Source organism: Zonotrichia albicollis, chromosome 9 (genome assembly GCF_047830755.1).
Source record: "Zonotrichia albicollis isolate bZonAlb1 chromosome 9, bZonAlb1.hap1, whole genome shotgun sequence".
In the NCBI taxonomy this organism is placed as follows: Eukaryota; Metazoa; Chordata; class Aves; order Passeriformes; family Passerellidae; genus Zonotrichia; species Zonotrichia albicollis.
The window spans coordinates 21,137,602-21,159,936 of record NC_133827.1 but is presented as its reverse complement, the minus strand read 5'-3'; the positions used below and the strand labels follow the sequence as shown (position 1 = coordinate 21,159,936).

Genomic DNA, 22,335 nt, shown 5'->3' with positions numbered 1-22,335 from the left:
AACCCTATACCATTATCACTGGCCTATGTGACAGTGACATTTGCACCTTAATTCGGGCAGGGGCACTTCTGACATCCTCAATAACCCCATCCTGACGCCTGCCCCGAGGGTTTCGGGTGTGGATGCTGCCCTGCCCACCTGGGGCTGGGGGCATCGGGGCTCACTGCGGGCACTGCCAGGGTGACTCAGCCACTCCAGCAAGCTCGGGACCGCCTGGGCTCTGCAGCTCCGCGGCTCGGATCGCTCCTGCAGCCTGATTTGCTGGGAAGCTGCCAGCGGCTGCCGCCTCCTCCTCTCTGCAGGCAGCTCTGCCCCGCTCCCCGCTCATCACCGCTGCCTCTGGTGACAGAATGACCCGGCGGAGCGGAGGGACACGGGGCTGAATGGCTGCGGGGGCACGGAGCGGAGAGCCGGGGATGCGGCCCGGGGATGCGGCACGAAAGGTACGGGCAGCGCGGCAGGGTGTGCCGGGAGGGGCAGGAACTGGGGCAGCTTGCCGGGGTTTAGGATCAGGGGCAGTTTTCGTGGGTACAGGATCACGCGTCGTTTTCAGGGGGTTTAGCATCAGGGGCAGATTTCAGGGGGTTTAGGATCACAGGCAGTATCCAGAGGGTTTAGGAACACGGGCAGTTTTCAGGGATGCAGGATCACGGGCAGTTTTCAGGAGGGCAGGGGCAGTTTCCAGGGGGTTTAGGATCAGGGGCAGTTTTCAGGGAGGGCAGGATCAAGGGAAGTTTTCAGGGGGTTTAGGATCAGGGGCAGTTTTTAGGGGGCCAGGATCAGGGGCGGTTTTCAGGGAGGGCAGGAGCAGAGGCAGTTTTCAGGGGGTTTAGGAGCATGGGCAGTTTGCAGGGGGGCAGGATCAAGGGAAGTTTTCAGGGGGAGCAGGAGCACAGGGGCAGTTTTCAGGGGGTTTAGAAACAGGGGCAGTTTTCAGGAGGGGCAGGATCATGGGCAATTTGCAGGGGGGGCAGAAGCAGGAGCAGTTTGCATGGGGTTTAGGAGCAGGGGAGGTTTTCAGGGAGGGCAGAATCACGGGCAGTTTTCAGGGGGGGCAGGAGCACGGGCAGTTTTCAGGGTGTTTAGGATCAGGGGCAGTTTTCAGGGTGGGAAGCATCACAGGCAGTCAGGGGGTTAAGGATCACAGGCGCTTTTTGGGGTTGGCAGGATTATACTGGCAGTTTTCTGTGGGGGCAGTCTTCAGGGGGTTTAGGATCAGGGGCAGTTTTCTGTGGGGGCAGAATCAGGGGCAGTTTTCAGGGGGTTTAGGATCAGGGGCAGTTTTCTGTGGGGGCAGAATCGGGCAGTTTTCAGGGGGTTTAGGATCAGGGGCAGTTTTCAGGGGGCAGGAGCAGAGGGGCAGTCTTCAGGGGTTTTAGGATCACATGCTGTTTTCAGGGGGTATAGGAGCATGGGCAGTTTTCAAGGGGAGCAGGATCAGAGGCAGTTTTCAAGGGGGCAGGAGCAGGGGCAGTTTTTGAGGTGGGAAGCATCACGGGCAATTTTCAGGGGGTTTAGGAGCAGGGGCAATTTTTAGAGGGGCAGGAGCCAAGGGGGCTTCCCTTCCTTTCAAGGGGGAAGCATCATGGGCAGTTTTCAGGGGGTTTGGGATCGCAGGCGGGTTTTGGGGTTTGGCAGGATTATACAAGCAGTTTTCAGAGGAGCAGGAGCATGGGCAGTTTTCGGGGTGGACAGGATCAGGGGCAGTTTTTGGGGGGTTTAGGATCAGGGGTGATTTTCAGCAGGGCAAGAGCAGGGGCAGCTTTCAGGGGTGCAGGAACAAGGGCAGTTTTATGGGGGCCAGGAGCAGGGGCAGTTTTTGAGGTGGGAAGCATCACGGGCAGTTTTCAGGGGGTTTAGGATCACAGGCAGTTTTCGGGGTTGGCAGGATTACCGGCAGTTTTCAGGGGGTTTAGGAGCATGGGTGGTTTTCAGAGGGGCAGTTTTCAAGGGGTTTAGGAACAGGGACAATTTTCAGGGTGGGCAGTTTTCAGGGGGTTAAGGATCACAAGCAGTTTTCAGGGTGGCAGAATCAAGGGCAGTTTTCATGGAGGGCAGGATGAGGGGCAGTTTTCAGTCTTGCACTCCATCCTGCTGGGTACTGTGACCACCCCGTGTGCTGAGGGCCATCCTGACCCCCTCAAGCTGGGAGGCAGGCAGTGTGTGCCTGTCCTTGTCCCCAAGCCCCTAAGGACAGGAATTCCAGGTGTTGGAGGAACAGACAGCTATTCCAGGTGCTGGAGCCCTTCCTGAATGGGTTTATGAGCTGTTTGTGGCCATGCCCCAAGCCCCCACGAGCCTGTCTGCCTTGTGGGACCACGGACAAGAACTAGGAGTGCATTTGACCTTATTTCAACTGCTCTTTCTCCAAAAATCAGATCTGCTGGGGGTTGTGCTGATGCAGAAATCAAGCCTGCCAAAATCTGCCTCCCAAGGTCAGTGGGGCTGTGGGAGATCCCAGGAGGGAGGCTGATAAAAGAGCTTTTCATTGCTACTACATGATTTAGCATCAGCATCCTTGTCCCCACAAGGACTCCCCACCCTTGGGTGAAATGCAGGATGTGGCTTGAAGAAAGCAGAAAAAAATCCTCCCTAAACACAGACCCCACAGCTTGAGCAGAGCATCACCTGAGCCTGGGGCTTCCTCCATTACCTAATCCCAGCTCTCCTGAGAGGACACCACCCCCCTTGGGCCCCAGAGACCCCAGGAGCATTTCCACCTTTGCCCCAGCAGCTCTCCCATCTCAGCAAAGGGGGCTCTCAGTGTTCAGGGGGGCTCAGGAGTTTTGCAGCAAGCCCATGTGCATCTTGGGGCTCTCAGGGCACCTTTGCCGGGGACACAGGACTCCAGCACCCGGTTCCTGCAGCCTGCATGTCCACATTCCCAGATTTTCCATGCAGGGCCATGCTCAGACTGCTCACACAAGAGACCTAGTTTCTGCTCTCCCTGCTGCCAGAAATATCCCAGCTGCCTGCAGTGGAGAGCAGGTGAGGAGAGCCACAGGCTGGCAATGCTGGGGCACTTTGTGGGCATCAAGGGGCTCCCCCAGAGAATTGTGGTGCGTGCTGTGGTCACCACACATGTGGGGACACTCTGTGTCAGGATTGTGCTGAGGGGATGGCAGGTGGGCCAACCTCCACGCTGGCAATGATGGATGGGGCACCTCAGTGCCCTTAGCTCATGGACATCCTTTATTTCTTTGAAGGCCAGGTTGGAGGGTGTGACCGTGTTCACAGGGGTTCTTGGATGAGGGAAGAGATGAGAATGTTGACTCCAGGTTTCAGAAGGCTTGATTTATTATTTTATTATATATATTGCATTAAAACTATATTAAAAGAATAGAAGAAAAGGTTTCATCAGGAGGCTGGCTAAGCTAAGAATAGAATAGAAAAGAATGATAACAAAGACTCTGTCTTGGACAGAGAGTCCGAACCAGTTGACTGTGATTGGCCATTAATTACAAACAAACTAACATGAACCAATCACAGATGCACCTGCTGCATTCCACAGCAGCAGATAACCATTGTTTACATTTTGTTCCTGAGGCCTCCCAGCTACTCAGGAGGAAAAATCCTAAGGAAAGGATTTTTCATGAAAAGATGTCTGGTGACAGGAGGGGGCTTGGAGAAACCTGCTTGAGGGGAAGGTGTCCCTTCCCTTGTCAGGAGGGTGGAAGGAGATGAAATTTAAGGCCCTTCCCAATCCAAACCATTCTGGGACTCTCTGATTCTCTTCCACTGCCCTCAGGATGGGGATGCTGAGGAGCTCCCAGCCTAGGATCAGGAGAAGGGAGGCTGAGAAGCCCAGGACACAGGAGCCATGTCGGCGCGCGGGCGCTGCGCCCGGGTGCTGCCCTCCGAGCTGAACAAGGTGTGCCCCGAGAGGGGAGATGAGCCTGCCACGCACCCCAGCAAGATGAGCGACTTCGAGGTGGTCCCCAACCTGCAGCAGAGCAGCAGCAGCGTCTCCAGGAGCAGGAGGAAGGCTCATTTCCCTGCTGGCAGCAATGAAAAGGCAAGTTCAGGGGGTGCTGGAAGAGGGGATGGTTTGGCACATGCATGAAACAGCATTAATGAGTGGCTCACTAGCAGGAGCATTAATAACTGATCAGGTTGGTTTTAGGGATAGAAAGCCTGCAGATATCTGAGGCACATGGCCAGCACTCATATCCCTTCACCTTGGAGTGCATCTGGCTTTTCTTTGCAGACAGTGATGGAGCTTTCATCCTTCACACCCCAAGAAGTGCCCAGATGTGCTCCCATCTCTGACATCCCTGGAATAACTTCTGGCCCTTTCCAGAAACCCTGACCCCTGGCTGCTTTTCTTCCTCCACCAGGAAAATCTCATCTCCTGGATTCCTGAAAACATCCGAAAGAAGGAATGCACCTATTTTGTGGAAAGCTCCCAGACATCAGATTCTGGGTAAGTGAGGCACTCCCTCCTTCCCTCCCCTGCAGGAGAGCAGAAGTTAGGGTTGTTTACAAAGCTACAGCACCAGAAAATCACAGCTTTCTGTCACAGTGATTCAAAACCCTCTTTCTAACTGGTTGTTCAGCATGTGGTGAGTCCCCACATGGCTCAGATTCTGTGTCCCAGGGAAAAACATTTCCAAGGCTTTTGCATGCAGTCATTTCCACCCTAAATATTTCTGTCCTAAATCTCTACCAGTGGAAATATTTTTATTTTTTTCCATTTATTTCCTCCCAAACATTGCCCTTGTTTCTGCGCAAGTTCTGAGCTGGGGGAGCAGCTGGGTGGGAGATGTGGGGCCTGTGATGTTCCTGAGGAGAACAGCACCTCCTGCCCAGGCTGAGGCCCGGCTTTGCCTTTGGGGTTTCTCCATGGAGCTGTCGGTGTGTTTTTCAGGAGGATCGTTTGTGAGTGTGGCTATCTCAGGGAACAGCACCTGGACGATGCTGCCAAGCCTCCCATCTTCCTGGGGAAGGAGTGGGACCCCAGCAGGCACATCCAGGAGATGCCAACGGATGCCTTCGGTGATATCCGCTTCACAGGGCTGGGGCAGAAGACAGGGAAGGTGATCTGCTTGTCCCCCCTGTGGGTGTGTGGGGAGACAGTGCTTGGGTCAGTGAAGAGCTCATAGGTGTTGTGGGAGAGGTCACTGACTTTCTTCTGGATCAGGGCAATGGTTATCTTGGCCATGGGCAGGTTGGCTACCTGTGTGATGACATGGGAGATGGCACAGGAGCATTTCCCTCCTTGATGAGAGGACATTGAGAAAGGGTGGAATTGCCCCAAAGGAAACAGTGATTCAAGCAGTGGAAAGACTGAGACAGGACCCCTTCTCCCAGCCTTAAACTCTTTCTGAAGCCACAAGATTCAAGGAGTGGCTGTTCCCTATCCTTGCCCTCAGATTTGTCTGGGAAATGTTTGTTCCTAGGAAAGCTAACGGAATAGGGTCATGGACAAAGACCTGGACCAGCAGAAGCAGGACTCTGCTGTGGAATGGTGTTGGGAGGCCTCTGGGGTGGGACAGGAGGAATTGTGTTGGAGGAGGTGTCCTGTTACCCTGACCCCGTGGTTTATACTCAAAATAACAAATGTGCGTGGTTCCTTTTCCTGCAGTACGTGCGTGTCTCCTCGGACACCCCCCCAAGGGTCATCTACCACCTCATGACACAGCACTGGGGCCTCGACCCCCCCAACCTGCTCATCTCAGTCACTGGGGGAGCCAAAAACTTCGTCATGAAGCCAAGGCTGAAGAACATCTTCCGGCAAGGGCTGGTCAAGGTGGCCCAGACCACAGGTAAGAGACCACAGAATAATGAAATTGCAGAATCACAGAATAGTTGGGGTTGAAAGGGACTTTTAAATGTCATCTGGATGCAGAGGGTCTGTGGCGGTGTTCACAGGGGTCCTGGGAAGAGGGAAGAGATGAGGATCTGACTCCATGTTTCAGAAAGCTTATTTATTATTTTATTACATATATATTATGTTAAAACTATACTAAAAGAATAGAAGAAAGGATTTCATCAGAAGGCTTGAAAGGAAAGGAAAGAGAATTGAAAGATAACAAAAGCTCGTGAGTCTCAGAGAGTCCAAGACAGCTGGACTGTGATTGGCCATTCATTAGAAACAACCACATGAGACCAATCACAGATGCACCTGTTGCATTCCATAGCAGCAGATAACCATTGTTTACATTTTGTTCCTGGGGCCTCTCAGCTTCTCATGAGGAAAAACCCTAAGGAAAGGATTTTTCATAAAACGTGTCTGTGACAAGGGTCTCCCTGTGGTTGTCCCTGGCCATGCCAGGCTCAGTGAGCTGGGCTGCTCTGGTGACGCTAAGCTGCTTTAGGAGCCCTGTAGGTCCTACCTGGACCACGATCACCAGGGATGGGCTGCTCCTGCTCAGTCATAAAAGAGGCTCAGACAGGTGCTGAAGAAGGCATTGCCTGTGCCACCAGGGCAGGGAAGGGACATCTTGTGGGGGATGGAGCACCCCAGGAACCCACTGCCACACGGGGGAGGCTGTGGGCAGAGCCTCTCCCTTCCCATGGCCCTCTGTGCCCCCTCCCAGGAGCCTGGATCATCACAGGGGGGTCCCACGCTGGTGTGATGAAACAGGTGGGAGAGGCGGTGCGAGACTTCATGCTGAGCTGCAGCCACAAGGAGGGCGACATTGTCACCATTGGCATTGCCACCTGGGGGACCGTGTACAACCGCGAGAGCCTCATCTGCCCCATGGTGAGCCAGGCAGCCCAGGGAAACACAGCTGGGCACAAGTGATGCTCACAGAACTCCAGAATGGGTTGGGTTGGAAGGAACCTGACAGCTCAGCTTGTCCCACCCTCTGCCATGGGCAGGGAATCTTTGATTAGACCAGGCTGCACCAAGAGCCATCCAGCCTGGCCTTGAACTCTTCCAGGGATGGCACCAGGCTGGAATTTTCTGAGAAGCCACTCCACTCTGCCCGTGGTTCTGTGCTTCTCCTGGGAGGACTCTTGTGGGTGTGAGGGCCAGTGCAGCATGGGGCAAGGCTGACATGAGCGCTGTGGGGGCACAGGGACAGTTTGGCCAGACTGTCCCCACAGGCTGACCCATTCCTGTCCCCATGTGCTGGTCACTTTGGCTGTCTGCTGCTCCTCTGCCAGGCTTCTCCCAGAGTGTCTCCTCCTGCTCCTTACAGGGGGGCTTTCCTGCTGAGTACATGCTGGATGAGGAGAACCAAGGCAGCCTGTCCTGCCTGGACAGCAACCACTCCCACTTCATCCTGGTGGACGACGGGACCCACGGGAGGTACGGCGTGGAAATCCCCCTGAGGACCAGGCTGGAGAAGTTCATCTCTGAGCAGACCAAGGTGAAAGGAGGTAATGCAGACCATCTACAACACACAGCCTGGCCTGAGGCAGGGATGGGCCATTCCCCTGGAATGGTGTCCTTCCTGGGCTCCAGCAAGGGGCTGTGGCTTCCCTGGAGGATCCAGCACAGGGGCTGAGAGGATTGCCATGATAAATGTGGAACCTGGTTCCTCCGTGACACAGATCAAAGAACTTTTCTCTGCCAGACTTATGGGATCACTAAAGGAGTCCACAAACCTTGTGATGCTGAGTTGTTCAGGGAAAGTAATTTCTCCCAGAGGGCCAGGTCCCAAGGGAGCTTCCAGATGTCACCTTCTCACTGTGCAGATGATCTCCTGCCATGGCACATGCACTCATGTGCTCACAGAACCCCAGAACCCCTGAGCTGGAAGAGACCCATAAGGATCCTCTAGTCCAACTCCTTGCACAGAACACCCCCAAAAATCCCACCATGTGTCTGAGCTGCCAGACAAAAACTGGGCATGGTTTTCCTCCCTTCCCCTGAAGCCTGACATGTCAGGGACACTGCTCCCACCTTTCCTTCTGCACTCCTCCACTCAGAGGAGACCACACGGGGGGATCAGCTCTATGGGAAGGTCACCCTGAGTTTGCTTCCCTGCAGGTGTTGCCATCAAGATCCCCATTGTGTGTGTGGTGCTGGAAGGAGGCCCTGGGACTCTTGATGTAAGGAACTGCCTGTGGCAAGCTGAGGCAGGGGAAGGCAAAGGAGGGACAGCTCCATCCCAGGGCGCTGCTCCTGTTCGTGCCACACGGACAGGAGTGCTGGGAGCAGCAGAGGGTGCCAGGCTCAGAGAGGGCCTGCAGGTGCCTGGCAGGGATCCTGACCAAGCTGCCCGCTCTGCTGCAGACCATCTACAACGCCATCACCCACGGGACCCCCTGTGTGATCGTGGAAGGGTCGGGGCGCGTGGCCGATGTCATCGCGCAGGTGGCCAACCTGCCCGTGGCCAAGATCACCATTGCCCTGATCCAGAGCAAACTCAGTGTCCTCTTCCAGGACACCTACGAGCTCTTCACTGAGAGCAAACTGGTGGAGTGGACCAAGAAGGTGAGTCCCCTGCTGCCTCTGGGAGACCAAAGAGCAGCAAGGGTCCCAGTGGGGAGTTTAAGCCTCATCTGCCCCCAGCCACCCTCATCATTGTCCTGGTGGGCACCCCAAGGGCTCAGGCTCCCTTTGGGCACAGAGGGAGTGTTAGTGACCAGCCCACTGTGGAGGACACAGCCCAGGGGTTCTGCAGAGATGGAGGGCAGTGAGGAATTGCCCAGCACAGTGGGGAGCAGCAGGGAGGAGATGCTGCTGCCCACTGCTTGCCCACGGCTCTACTTGTAGATCCAGGACATTGTGCGGAGCCGGCAGCTCCTGACCATCTTCAGAGAGGGCAAATATGGCCAGCAGGACGTGGATGTGGCCATCCTCCAGGCCCTCTTCAAAGGTGAGGGCTGGGGGCCTCCCTGGAAGGATGGGGCAAGGTGAACAGGACAGGGTTCAAGTCACTTCCACCTCTGCTTGACTCATGGGGTCACCAAAGAAGTCCCCAAATCTTGTTCCTGGGGAGAGATGATTATCCAAAGGGCCACAGATCCAAGGAGGCTCCCAGGTGGTATCTTCTCACTGAGTGATCCTCTGTTCTAACCCATTCACTTTGTGTGCAGCATCCCGAAACCAGGACCACTTTGGTCGGGAGAACTGGGACCACCAGCTGAAGCTGGCCGTGGCCTGGAACAGGGTGGACATTGCCCGGAGTGAGATCTTCACAGATGACCACGACTGGAAGGTAGGGCCACGCCTGTGCTGCTTGTCTGGTCAGGCTTACAGCTTGGCAGGAACTTCTCACCTTGGCTGCATCCAGGCAGAGTTTTAAAGGGGTTTCTCCTGGACCCTGAACTCCCAGTGCATTAACTGGGGCTGTTCTTCAAAAATGCTCTCAAACATCCAGAGCAGAGCTAAGCACACACAAAGGCAATTGGTATTTTGCTCAAAACCAGTGTTTTTAAACACTCACCTAGAACTCAAAATACCTCTTGACAGCTCTGCCCTGTGGTTTGTGTCTAAACCCTTCCCTGCTCATACCTTATTGCAGAGTGGGGCAGGGGCCAGCTCTGCCATCCCTGCCTGACCTTGCTGTTGAGAAGCCAAGGCTGAGCAGGGTTTTCTGTCCTTCCTGATGGGGCTGTGGAACCTGGAAGGGATTTTCCTATCGCAGTCAACAGTTTGGGTTTCTCCAGCTCACACACCTTTGATGAGACTGGGAAGGGCTGGTGGGAGCTGGGAACCCAACAGTGAAACATTTGAGGATAAATGCCCCAAATGTTGAAGGTCAAGCTGGCAACCTGGCCACCTGTAAGGTGTCCCTGCCCCTGGCAGGGGATTGGAACGAGATGAGCTTCCAACCCAAGCTGTCCTGCGATTCTGTGATATTCCTGAACTTGGGATAGGTGGTCCCTGCCCTACCCATCCCTCTGCCCAGCAGCCAAGGGGGCAGAGAGCTCCACTGCCACAGAGGAATGCCCTCTTCTAACCCTCTGGGAATGTCCCACAAGTTTCAGTGCATGCCTTGTGCTCTCTCACATCCAAAGGCTCCTCCTGTGCTCAGGGATGAAATCTCCCCCCAAGTGAGGAGCACGGTAGGAGCTCTGAGACCAGGGAGTCCCTCACCTCTGCCTCTGCCCTGCCAGCCCTCCGATCTCCACCCCGTGATGGCAGCCGCCCTGATCTCCAACAAACCCGACTTTGTGAAGCTGTTCCTGGAGCAGGGAGTGCGCCTCAAGGATTTTGTCACCTGGGACACGCTGGTTTACCTCTACGACAACCTGGCGCCGTCCTGCCTGTTCCACAGCAAGCTGCAGAAGGTGCTGCTGGAGGAGAGGGAGCACACGGCCGGCTCCAAGGTGCCGAGGCTGCAGATGCACCACGTCTCGCAGGTGCTGCGGGAGCTGCTGGGATGCTCCACGCAGCCCCTGTACCCCAAGCCCAAACAGGCGGAGCGGCCCCGGCTCTCCATCCCCGTGCCGCACATCAAGCTGAACGTACGCATCTCGGGTTACCGCTGGGGAGGGAGGGACACCGCCTCCGGGTCTCTGTCCTGCTGTCTGCTCAAAAATGCTCCTAAAAGTGCCTTTTAGTCGTCTAAAAGGTGCAGCTTCCTACAGCTGTAGCACTGTGTGGATGCGTGATGCTGGTGGGGCGGGTGCACGGTGGACACACAGCTCCACCTGATCCCACTAGAAAAAGTGAAAATCCCAGGATTAATCCAGTCCTGGGAGCCGGACAAAGCCCTTTGCATGGGTGCTGGAGGCAGCAGCGGGGGTTTGAGCGTGGCACACCTTGCAGGTGCAGGGCTCCAGCCTCAGGTCCCTCTACAAGCGCTCTCCTGGCCGAGTCACCTTCACCATGGACCCCGTGCGCGACCTGCTCATCTGGGCCGTGGTGCAGAACCGCAGGGAGCTGGCAGAGATCATCTGGGCACAGGTACTGTAGGAGCCAGGGGGGTGGGATGGTCGGGATGGATGGAGATGAGGGATCTCTGCAGCCAGGTCAGGAACTTGGGTTTATTGCAAAGGGCCTGGGTGCAGGGCCCTGCTGGGATTTGGGGTTTATTGCACAGGGCCTGGGTGCAAGGCCCTGCTGGGATTTGGGGTTTATTGCACAGGGCCTGGGTGCAGGGCCCTGCTGGGAGCTGCCAGACACAGCTCAGAGCAGGCCTGAGAGAGGAGAGGGGTAGAGAGGATGAGAGGGTGAGAGAGTAAAAGCGCAAGAGAGTAAGGGAGTAAAAAAGGTAAGAGGGTAAAAGGGTAAGAGAACCTCACAGCCCCACTGGGATTTGGGGTAGTGGGAGAGCTGTCCTGAGCCTGACCCCAGCCAAACAGGAGCCAGCCAGCCTGAGGGAACTTAATGTCCATCCCCAGCCACACCATGAGGCCAGATCCCTCATTTCCTGGCCAAAACAGGCACAAGGGATGTGCTGAGCCAGAAGTGGGCTAAGTCAGGCTGAGAGAGCCCCCAGGGACATGACAGCTGGGGTGGAGGAGTCTTCCACTCATAAACAGCATTCCAGGACAAGGGGCAGTGTAGCTGGTGGCACAGTGAGCATGCCAAGGAGCCACCCTGCCCCATCAGCCCAGGGCAGGGCTGTTCCCATATTCCCCAGGCAGTGGGTTATCTACAGGTGAGCTTGACTCAGCCCTTGTCACGGCAAGGTGTCCATCCTGAGCACCATGGCAAACTGTCCATCCTGAGAACCAATCTGTTTGGGCCACCCTCCCTCCTTCCTGTGGCATCTGGGCAGATCTTGTCAAGGCCTCTGGGACGTGACAGACAGAGTGCCCATGCTTTCCTTGTTCCTCTTCTGTGCCAGAGCCAGGACTGCATGGCAGCTGCACTGGCCTGCAGCAAAATCCTGAAGGAGCTGGCCAAGGAGGAGGAGGACACAGACACCACCGATGACATGCTGGCCCTGGCCGAGGAGTACGAGCACAAAGCAATTGGTGAGCAGGAGGGCACCAGCACCCCAGGGCTGCTCCTGTCCCCCCCAGAGCTGCTCCTGCATTCCAGGGCAGCTGAGCTTTACCCAGGAGGTGTCTGGGGGGTGAGAAATGAGGGTCCCATCCCCACAGTTGGGGATTATGCTCCACAGGCCATGCCCACACACTGGTGGGAGTATCAGTGTGTGGTGCCATGTCCTGATCCAGCTCAGAAGGGTGGCTCTGTGAGCCCCAGAGCTCAGCCTCCTCCTGCTGGTGCTGGCCCTTGCAGGTGTGTTCACAGAGTGCTACCGCAAGGATGAGGAGAGAGCCCAGAAGCTTCTCACCCGTGTCTCTGAGGCCTGGGGGAAGACAACCTGTCTGCAGCTGGCCTTGGAGGCCAAGAACATGAATTTTGTGTCCCATGGGGGCGTCCAGGTGGGCTGCCAGCAGTGGTCCCTGGAGAGAATGTGCCCAAGAGTTCCTCGTGGGTGGCTGTGTGACTCTGCCCTTCGGCCTCTGTAGCCAGAACTCCTCTTTCTCCTCTTCACAGGCTTTTCTAACCAAGGTCTGGTGGGGGAAGCTGTCTGTGGACAATGGCCTTTGGAGGGTGATCACCTGCATGCTGTTCTTCCCCTTACTCTACACCAAGCTCATCACCTTCAGGTATTCTGACAGCTGGGACACTCTTGCATTGTCACAGACATCTTTTATGAAAAATCCTTTCCTTGGGATTTTTCCTCCTGAGAAGCTGAGAGGCCTCAGGAACAAACTGTAAACAATGATTATCTGCTGCTGTGAAATGGAACAGGTGCATCTGTGACTGGCCATTAATTAGAAACAACCAACATGGACCAATCACAGATGCACCTGTTGCATTCCACAGCAGCAGATAATCAATGTTTACAGTTTGTTCCTGAGGCCTCTCAGCTTCTCAGGAGGAAAAATCCCAAGGAAAGGATTTTTCATAAAAGATGTCTGTGACATTGCACTGAGGCAGGGCTTCCTCTGGCCTCAGCTGGGCTGGGGGGAGCTGCTGTGGCACCTCCTGAACCCACATCCATCCCTCCTGCAGCAGGGAGAAGAGGCTGCAGCCCCCCATGGGCTGCCTGGCACGCCTCCGAGCCTTCTTCACGGCGCCCATCGTCATCTTCCTCATGAACACCCTGTCCTACTTCAGCTTCCTGCTGCTCTTCGCCTACGTGCTGATGGTCGACTTCCAGCCCACGCCCTCCTGGCGGGAATACCTCATCTACTTCTGGCTCTTCTCCCTGGTGTGCGAGGAGACCCGCCAGGTGTGGGCAGGCTGGCAGGTGGCACAGGAGGGGACACATCCCCTGGGTGCTCTGGGAGGTGCCACCACACAGCTCGTGTTCCCATGCTGCTTCTTGTGTCAGCCCCTGTTCCAAGAGGTCCTGGCACGTGGAACCAGCAGATTCCTCATCTCTGAGGCCAGGGATTCTCCTTGGCTGCTGTGTATTTGCAGGAGAAAATGCTGGAGGGCTTTTCCCAGGAGGTGTCTGGTGTCTGTTTTGGGAATGTCAGGAGACGGAGGAGCTCTTCCTTTGGGTGAATTCCCAGCAGGATTTCCAGCTTTTGCTTGATATTTGAAATTTTCCAGCTTTTGCTCCAACATCTCAGTGCCTTTCTCCTCCAGCCTGAGGAGCCCCAATGTCCCTGGTGTCCCCATGCTCCTCCCATGCCCCTAGAGCAAACCACACAGGCTCAGGTTGCCTTTGGGACAGTGAGTGTCCAGTGATGGCCAGATGATCTGTGTGCTCCCTTCCATCCATGAGACACATGGGTATCTTACACCCAGCCCCTTTTCTCTTCTCAACAGCTGTTGTATGATCCAGATGGACTCGGGATTGTGAAAATGGCTTCCCTGTACATCAAGGACTTCTGGAACAAGCTGGATATCTGTGCCATCCTGGTCTTTATTGCAGGGCTGACTTGCAGGTGAGCTGTAGTATTTTCACAGAATTATGGAATCTCAGACTGGTATGGGTTGGAAGGGACCTTAAAGCCCATCCATGGGCAGGGACACCTCTCACTCTCCAGGTTGCTCCAAGCCCTGTCCAACCTGGCCTTGGACACTTCCAGGGATCCAGGGGCAGCCACAGCTTCTCTGTGCCAGGGCCTCACCTCCCTCTCAGCAATTCCAACCTAAATGATTCTCTATGGTTCTATAGTGGCACTGAGGTGTTTCCTTTCTTTCCTGTCCAGGCTGATCCCATCAACGTTGTACCCTGGGCGCATCATACTGTCCCTGGCGTTCATCATTTTCTGCCTGCGCCTGATGCACATTTTCACAGTCAGCAGGACACTGGGGCCCAAGATCATCATTGTGAAGCGCATGGTGAGAGTTCCCCCCTGTCCTGGGGGATGAGGCTGGACCCTCCTGCTGCAGCAGCTGGATGTGCCACCGCTATCATCCCATCCTGGAGAGGGGCTTGCTCCAGGACACAGCCATCCTCTCCCTGTGTCTTTGCAGATGAAGGATGTCTTCTTCTTCCTCTTCCTGCTGGCAGTGTGGGTGGTGTCCTTTGGGGTGGCCAAGCAGGCTATCCTGATCCACAATGAGGAACGTGTGGAATGGCTTTTCCGTGGCGTGGTCTACCATTCCTACCTGACCATCTTCGGGCAGATTCCCTCCTACATCGACGGTATGGGACACTGGCTGTGACAGCCACGGCACGAGCAGGGTGGCTGTGACAGCCAAGGCACGAGCAGGGTGGCTGTGATAGCCATAGCATGAGCAGGGTGGTTGTGATAACCATGGCATGAGCAGGGTGGCTGTGATAACCATGGCATGAGCAGGGTGGCTGTGACAGCCATTCTATGAGCAGGGTGGCTGTGATAGCCAAGGCACGAGCAGGATGGCTGTGACAACCATGGCATGAGCAGGGTGGCTGTGATAACCATGGCAGGGTGGCTGTGATAACCATGGCACGAGCAGGGTGGCTGTGATAACCATGGCACGAGCAGGGTGGCTGTGGCAGGGCTGATGTACCAAACTCATGCCGTGCTGGCCTATGGAAGTCCCACAGAGCTGGCAGTGAGCAGAGCACCTGGGATGGCACAGATGGAGGTTTAGTCTCTGCCTGGTGCTAAGCTCCCTGGAGCTGTCTGAGAGCAGAATGTGCTCCCCAAGACACCCCAAGAGGTTTGGCCAGCATGGAGTCACACTGTGCTGTCCCACAGGGGTCAACTTCAACATCGACCAGTGCAGCCCCAATGGGACTGACCCCTACAAGCCCAAGTGCCCGGAGACAAACGGGGACAACAACACACCCATCTTCCCAGAGTGGCTGACAGTCATCCTGCTGTGCCTGTACCTGCTCTTCACCAACATCCTCCTCCTCAACCTCCTCATTGCCATGTTCAAGTGAGTCTGGGGGGCTCCAGGTGTGGTGGAAGCAGTGGGATCCCACCTGGGGATTGTAGATGTGGTAGGAGTAGCTGCATGAGGGAGCTGGGTAGAGCTGGGACACCATCCAGCCACGCTGTGCCCCCTGATCCCCACGGCACGGCTGACACCTGGGCTGTGCCCCAGCTACACCTTCCAGCAGGTGCAGGAGCACACGGACCAGATCTGGAAGTTCCAGCGGCACGACCTGATCCAGGAGTACCACGGCCGCCCGCCCGCACCGCCGCCGCTCATCCTGCTCAGCCACCTGCAGCTGCTGCTGCGCCGGGGCCTGCTCCGCCAGCCTGCCACCCAGCACAAGCTCAGTGAGCACCAGCACTCCCTCCTGTCCTCTGCCCCCTCCCCAGGGCATGGCACCGCACACCGAGGCACAGGGCTGGGCACAGGGGCTGCGCTCCTGCGCTTTGGGGTGGATGGCCAGGGGTGTGACAGCGCTGCCGTGCTCTTCCCTGGGCAGAGGAGAAGCTGGAGAAGAACGAAGAAGCTGCCTTGCTCTCGTGGGAGATGTACCTGAAGGAGAGCTACCTGCAGCACCAGCAGTGCCAGGAGAAGCAGAACACGGAGCAGATGATCCGGGACATTGCACAGAGGTATGGCTGCCCCCTGGGAAGGAAATTCCTTCTGTCCTTCGGTGTCCTTGGCATGGAAGAGCTGGGATCAGGGCAGGGGTGGCTGTTGAGGGTGTTCCAGCCTGCACTCTCTCTCCAGGGTTGATGTGCTGGCAGAGCTGCTGGACTTGGACAGGGTGAAGAGGACGGGGGTAGTGGAGCAAAGACTGGGCTCTCTGGAGGACCAGGTGAGGCAAAAGCAGGGCAAGAAAGATAAAAATTTTCCAGGGTCTGAGTCAATTGAAAGGTGAAATTTTTCCAGGGTCTGAGTCACTTGAATCAGAACATAGAATCTCTTTGAATCAATACCCTTTGATGTGACAGTGTTCACAGGGGTCCGAGGATGAGGGAAGAGACGAGGATCTGACTCCATGTTTCAGAAGGCTTGATTTATTATTTTATGATATATATTATATTAAAACTATACTAAAAGAATAGAAGAAAGGATTTCATCAGAAGGCTAGCTAAGAATAGAAAAGCAATGGAATGATAACAAAAGCTTGTTGGCTCGGATGCTCTGTCCGAGCCAGCTGACTGTGATTGGCCATTAATTAGAAACAACCACATGAGACCAATCACAGATCCACCTGTTGCATTCCACAGCAGCAGATAACCATTGTTTACATTTTGTTCCTGAGGCCTCCCAGCTTCTCAGGAGAAAAAATCCTAAGGAAAGTATTTTTCATAAAAGATGTCTGCAACAAAACACCAGGACTCAGCTGGGATCACAGGGTGCGGCGGTCGGTCGGTGCCCAGGGTGGCGGTGCCAGGGCAGGGTCCCGTGGCACTCAGGGGACAGTGGGGCAGGGGGTGACCCTGTGCTGTGCCCTGCAGGTCCATCAGAGCGCCCAGGCCCTGCGGTGGATGATGCAGGCGCTGCGGGGCAATGGCTTCAGCCCGGCAGAAGATGTGCCGGCCGTGGGTAAGCACAGCCCGCTCCTCCCCAGCAGCACCAGGCTGGGCAGCCCTCACACCCCTCTGCCAAGCAGGGAGACACAGGGTCCTTTGCTCCTGGGAGGTTTGGTGTCTCCATGAGCTCATCCAGCCCCTCCTGAGTCCATCCCCACCCTCCCCGGGGTTTAATGCCAGAAGGGAAGCCAGGGGACACCAACATCCCCATGGAGAGACTCAGCAGGGCCCCAGCCCACAGTGCTGGACGTTTGCCCCTGCTTTGTGGGACCCTGCTGTCTGTGTCTGCCCCACAGGCTCCTCCACAGCCCTGGGCACCAAGGAGCTTGCCCTGGAGGGGAGGCCCGAGGAGAGGCAGCCCCCATGCCACGTGCTGGCCCGGAACCTCCTGTACCCGGGGTCCCACATTCTCCGCTTCCCTGTGCCCGACGAGAAGGTGCCCTGGGAGGTAGGAGCTGTGAACAGGGGCACTGGGGCTGGCAGGGGAAGGATTGAGGCACATCCTGGCAGTGGTGGGGAGAGGAGCCCATCATCCCACATTTGGGAGCTGTGGTTCTTCCCAGCCCTGGGAGGGACCCTTGGCTTCCTGGAGTCACTGCTTGAATGACCCCAGAGAAAAGGGCTGGGATCCATTCCTGCTGGGACCTGCAGTGCCTGAGGATGCTTGGTGGGACACAGGGGGTACAACCACCCACCTGTGCATTTCCTGAAGCATGGCTGGTCAGGGGCAGGGACAGGATCCAGTACTGGCCTCCATGGTGGTGTGAGCCCTCCAGCCAGGAGTCTGAGCTCAGCCCCCAGCAGAGCCTGGAGCATCACCTGGGGGGCACCCCACGAGCTGGGCAGAGGAAGACACTGCACCCTGAGGTGTCCCTGGGGTCCCAGGGGGACTGACAAACTGGGGGCTGACCCAGCCATGTGTCATGCAGGTGGATTTCCCGCTCTACGACCCCCCTTCCTACTCGGCTGAGCACAAGGACATGGCAGTGCAGGACCCCTTCAGCCTGTGAGTGTCCCCCCAGGGCTCCCCAGCCCTCCTCCCTGCCCTGGTGGCACAGCCAGCCCTCCCAGCCCGGCTGCCTCCCACCCTGCAGCTCCTTGGAGTCTCTGCTCAAGATCAACTACAACACCATGGACGGGCTGATTGACCGGCAGAGCTTCCACGGGCTGTACACCGTGCAGGATGGGCTGCCACTGTGAGTGCCACTGTCACTGTGCCACTGTGAGTGCCACTGCCCCTGTGAGAGCCACTGTGAGTGCCACTGTCAGTGTGAGTGTCACTGTCACTGTGAGTGCCACCCCCATGGCAGCCACCTGGCAGGACAAGCACGGGCACACAGAGAGGCCAGGGCTGCCTGGGCACATCCATCCCATCCCCACTGTCCTATGGGGCAGGGATAACTGCATGCACCATCCTTAGGGCTGACCCCCAAAAACACCCCCAAAATGTGGGATGCAGGGGTAGGGGAGATTCTGGGGTGCCCAGAGTGAGCCCTCACTGTCACCCTGCAGGAACCCCATGGGCAGGACGGGGCTGAGAGGCCGTGGGAGGCTGCACTGCTTCGGGCCCAACCATGCCCTGCACCCCGTGGTGACCCGGTGAGTGTGGGGTAGGGATGGGGGGTGGAAAAGGGGCCGTGGGGTCACCCCAGAGACCTGGCCAAACCCCAACACTGCTGGGCAGAGGGGAGCCACAGCTGCAGCGTGACAGGGGCCTCTCCCACAGCTGGAGGAGGAACCTGGATGGGTCCATCATAAGGAAGAGCCTGAAGAAGATGCTGGAAGTGCTGGTGGCACAATACCCCCTGTCAGATGTGTGGGCACTGCCTGGGGTGAGAAGAAGGGAAGGGAAGGGAAGGGAAGGGAAGGGAAGGGAAGGGAAGGGAAGGGAAGGGAAGGGAAGGGAAGGGAAGGGAAGGGAAGGGAAGGGAAGGGAAGGGAAGGGAAGGGAAGGGAAGGGAAGGGAAGGGAAGGGAAGGGAAGGGAAGGGAAGGGAAGGGAAGGGTCCCACAGAAAAGGGGGAATCACAGGTGTGTGTCACAGCCTGGCTGAGGAGGTACCTCTGCCCCTCCTGCAGAACACGTGTGTAGTGGTGTTCACAGGGGTCTCAGGTTGAGGGAAGAGACAAGGATTTGACTCCATGTTTCAGAAGGATTGATTTATTATTTTATTATATATATTATACTAAAAGAATAGAAGAAAGGATTTCATCAGAAGGCTAGCTAAGAATAGAATAGGAAAGAATGATAACAAAGGCTTGTGTCACAGACAGAGAGCCCAAGCCAGCTGACTGTCATTGACCATTAATTAGAAACATCCAACATGGGCCAATCACAGATGCACCTGTTGCATTCCACAGCAGCAGATAATTATTGTTTACATTTTGTTCCTGAGGCCTCTCAGCTTCTCAGGAGGAGAAATCCCAAGGAAAGGATTTTCCATAAAAGATGTCTGTGACACACCTGCATGCCAGGCTGCTCAGGGAGCAGTGCTCTCCTGGCATTTCCCCACTTACCCTGACCCATTGTCTCCTGCCTCTCCCCATGGCTTCAACCCTCACATCCTTCATGTGAGCCTGTTAAGCCATTGGCAGAGCATCCTTTGGCAGACACTGGACCAGGCAAACTCAGACATGCACTGGGGCAGAGCTGAGGGCTTTGTGCAGCAGAGGGAGGGTGGGAGGCACCAGCAGCCCTTGTGGCACCTTCTGCAGTGCTGGCAGGCCTGGTGGCCAGGCTGGTGGCAGGGAGGGAGGCTGCAGTGTGCTGGTGGCAGCCCCCAGTGCTGTTATCTCCTTTGGCACAGGGCTCCCTGGAGCCAGGGGAGACGCTGCCACTGAAGCTCAAGTGGATCCTGCGCAGGGAGTTCTGGCCCCAGTTCCAGAACCTGCTGAAACAAGGCACTGAGGTGGGGACACAGGGGGTCACAGGAGGGCTCAGGGGTGTGGGGACATGTGGGCATCACCCTGGGCGGCACACAGGTGTCATGGGCATATCACCATGGCATGGGGACATGTGGGCATCACCCTGGGTGGCACACAGGTGTCATGGGGACATCACCATGGCACAGGGACATGTGGGCATCACCCTGGGTGGCACAGGTGTCATGGGGACATCACCCCGGCATGGGGACATGTGGGCATCATGGTGTCACAGGGCCATGTGGGTGGCACAGGGTAGAGAGGCAGGGTGCATCACCTCTTGGCCACTGCTCCCACCGGAGAGGAAGGTGCAAGGGAGGTGAGGATGTGCCATAATTCGTGTCTGGGGGTCAGATAGCAGCACAGAGACCCCCAGGGAGAGCTGCCCACACCAGTCTGTGCCTGCAGCAGTGGCTCCCCATGCCACTGGGAGCAGGGCTCTGGTCTCCAGCAGGGCGGACCTGCAGGGCACTGCCCCACCCAGCCCAGGGTGCCCTCAGGGAGGTGCTGAGGGCTCTGCTCAGGTGCCATCCCCATGCACAGGTGCACAAGGGGTACCTGGACGACCCCCGGAACACAGATAATGCCTGGGTGGAGACGGTGGCCATCAGCGTGCACTTCGACACCCAGCACGACCTGGAGATGAAGCGGCTGAACTCGGTGAGGGGCTGCCACCCCCGGGGCTCCCTGGGCACAGCAGCCACACCTGCACAGCCACAGCCCCACAGGGCTCTGCTGCATGCAGTGGGGGAGAGCAGGGCATGAATGTGGGGTGCCACCAAAATGTGTGCCCCAAAAAATGGGGTTGGGATGGGAGGTGCTGTTGAGTGTGGCTGGCAGCACGTGTGACGGTGTTCACAGGGGTCTGAGGATGAGGGAAGAGATGAGGATCTGACTCCGTGTTTCAGAAGGCTTGATTTATTATTTTATGATATATTTTACATTAAAACTATACTAAAAAAAGAGGACGGGGTGGTGGAGCAAAGATTGGGCTCTCTGGAGGATCAGGTGAGGCAAAAACAGGGCAAGTACCCAAGAAAGGTGAAATTTTTCCAGGGGCTGAGTCAATTGAAAGATGAAATTTTTTCCAGGGTCTGAGTCAATTGAAAGGTGAATTTTTTCCAATTTTTCAATTTTTCCAATTGAATCAGAACATAGAATCTCTCTGAATCAATACCCTTTCATCAGAAGGCTAGCTAAGAATAGAAAAAGAAGGAATGATAACAAAGGCTTGTGGCTCAGACTCTCTGTCCAAGACAGCTGACTGTGATTGGCCATTAATTAGAAACAACCACATGAGACCAATCACAGATGCACCTGTTGCATTCCACAGCAGCAGATAACCATTGTTTACATTTTGTTCCTGAGGCTTCTCAGGAGGAAAAGTCCTAAGGAAAGGATTTTTCATGAAAGATGTCTGTGCCACACACACACATGTGACACCTGTCCCCCTGCAGTTCCTCCAGGGCTGTGACCCCGAGCTGTGCATCCGCTGGCAGGTGCTGGACAAGAGGATCCCCCTGCACGCCAACCACAAGGAGCTCCTGCACAAGGTCTCAACCCTCCTTGGTGCCTACTACTGAGGCCTCCTTGGGCACACACCAGGCTCTGGCTGGGACCTGCAGCTCTGAGAACATGGGAGCTGCTGGAGCTGAGGTGCTCTGGGTGCCTCTGTGAATGTATGCCGCAGGTCTCTGGGAGGAAAAGTGTCCCCTCCCTGCCACCTGAGCCCCCAAGTTCAGCCCCAGCTTGTGTCTTGGTGCTTCCACATCAGCCCACAGCACTAGCTCAGAGCTTGGGGCACACAGAGCCATGGGGTTTCCCTGTGAGATGGTCCCTATGTCCACTCCAGCCTGCTCTTGGCTTTGGGTGGGCACGGGGGGCTCACCAGCCCCAGCTACTCCTCCTCCAGAATATCCATCCCTGCTCCTGCTCCCGCTCTGAGCCAGTGCCACAGATCCCAAAGGATTGCTCTGGGGCAGGCCTGGAGTCCCTCCTGTGGTGGCTGCACCCACACCTCTGGTTGCCTCAGACCCAACAACATGGTCCTGAGCTGTGAGCCAGCCCTCCTGAAGGTGTGAGTAGCTCTTGCCTTGTATACCTATGGATCCACAGCCCTGCCATGCCCCAAAGTGTGTGTGATCCTGCTTGTGTATGCTGAGCTTGTAGCTAAACCTCCCTCCTCTCCCTGAGCTAAATGTCACCTGCCTGTCCCCACCCTGGTGCACATGGATGGGAGGTGGCAGCTTGCTGGGACACAGGTGACCCCTGCTCTGTGGCTCCTTGGGCAGGTGGGGACATCTGTGTGTCAATCCCAGACATCCCTGCTCTAAGGGGTCTTTCACTCACGTTTTCTGCTGCCTGCCCTGGGGAGAACAAGGCACTGTGGACACATTTTTTGATCATCCAGAGGAGCCCCACGGTGGTGTGTTGTGCCTGGGACTGCTCAGGAGGGGATTTTGGTTCCCCACCTCCTCCCAGTGGATCAGACCTGGCCAGCCAAGGCTCCTCACCCCACACTGGTGCCCACCATGGAACAACTGCAGTTTCACCAGTGCTGCACGGGGCTTTGGCAAGGGGAGGGGGCTCAGCCTGGCAATGTGTTCAACCCAGCTCAATAAACCATTATTAAACACTGCAGGCTGCTGGTGTCTGACAGCTCTTTA

General features: G+C 56.3%; 1 protein-coding gene and 1 non-coding gene across 4 annotated transcripts; both read left to right on the top strand.

The window, feature by feature from the left end:
• The first annotated feature begins 201 nt into the window (after positions 1–201).
• On the top strand, positions 202–22,307 carry TRPM2 (transient receptor potential cation channel subfamily M member 2). 3 transcript variants are annotated; one of them, XM_074546900.1, is made up of 33 exons: positions 202–443; positions 3,749–4,015; positions 4,338–4,423; positions 4,868–5,036; positions 5,585–5,765; positions 6,540–6,706; positions 7,149–7,329; positions 7,943–8,004; positions 8,189–8,389; positions 8,672–8,774; positions 8,995–9,116; positions 10,018–10,368; positions 10,673–10,810; positions 11,697–11,826; positions 12,095–12,240; positions 12,356–12,468; positions 12,878–13,097; positions 13,643–13,761; positions 14,029–14,161; positions 14,297–14,468; positions 15,007–15,190; positions 15,359–15,537; positions 15,690–15,822; positions 15,941–16,028; positions 16,675–16,762; positions 17,058–17,197; positions 17,679–17,755; positions 17,844–17,945; positions 18,262–18,348; positions 18,434–18,581; positions 19,555–19,656; positions 20,213–20,329; positions 21,127–22,307. In XM_074546900.1, the coding sequence occupies exons 2-33, from the start codon at positions 3,821–3,823 to the stop codon at positions 21,250–21,252; spliced, it is 4,560 nt and encodes a 1,519-aa protein (XP_074403001.1). In that variant the 5' UTR covers positions 202–443; positions 3,749–3,820; the 3' UTR covers positions 21,253–22,307. The 3 variants fall into 3 exon arrangements, with proteins under 3 accessions (XP_074403001.1, XP_074403000.1, XP_074403002.1); XM_074546899.1 differs by having other exon boundaries at positions 203–443; positions 17,046–17,197; XM_074546901.1 differs by having other exon boundaries at positions 204–443; positions 17,046–17,197; positions 18,476–18,581.
• On the top strand, positions 19,513–19,598 carry LOC113459591 (Z6 small nucleolar RNA). The gene has a single exon (XR_003380990.1). It is a non-coding gene; the product is annotated as a Z6 small nucleolar RNA (small nucleolar RNA).
• Positions 22,308–22,335: the final 28 nt, after the last annotated feature.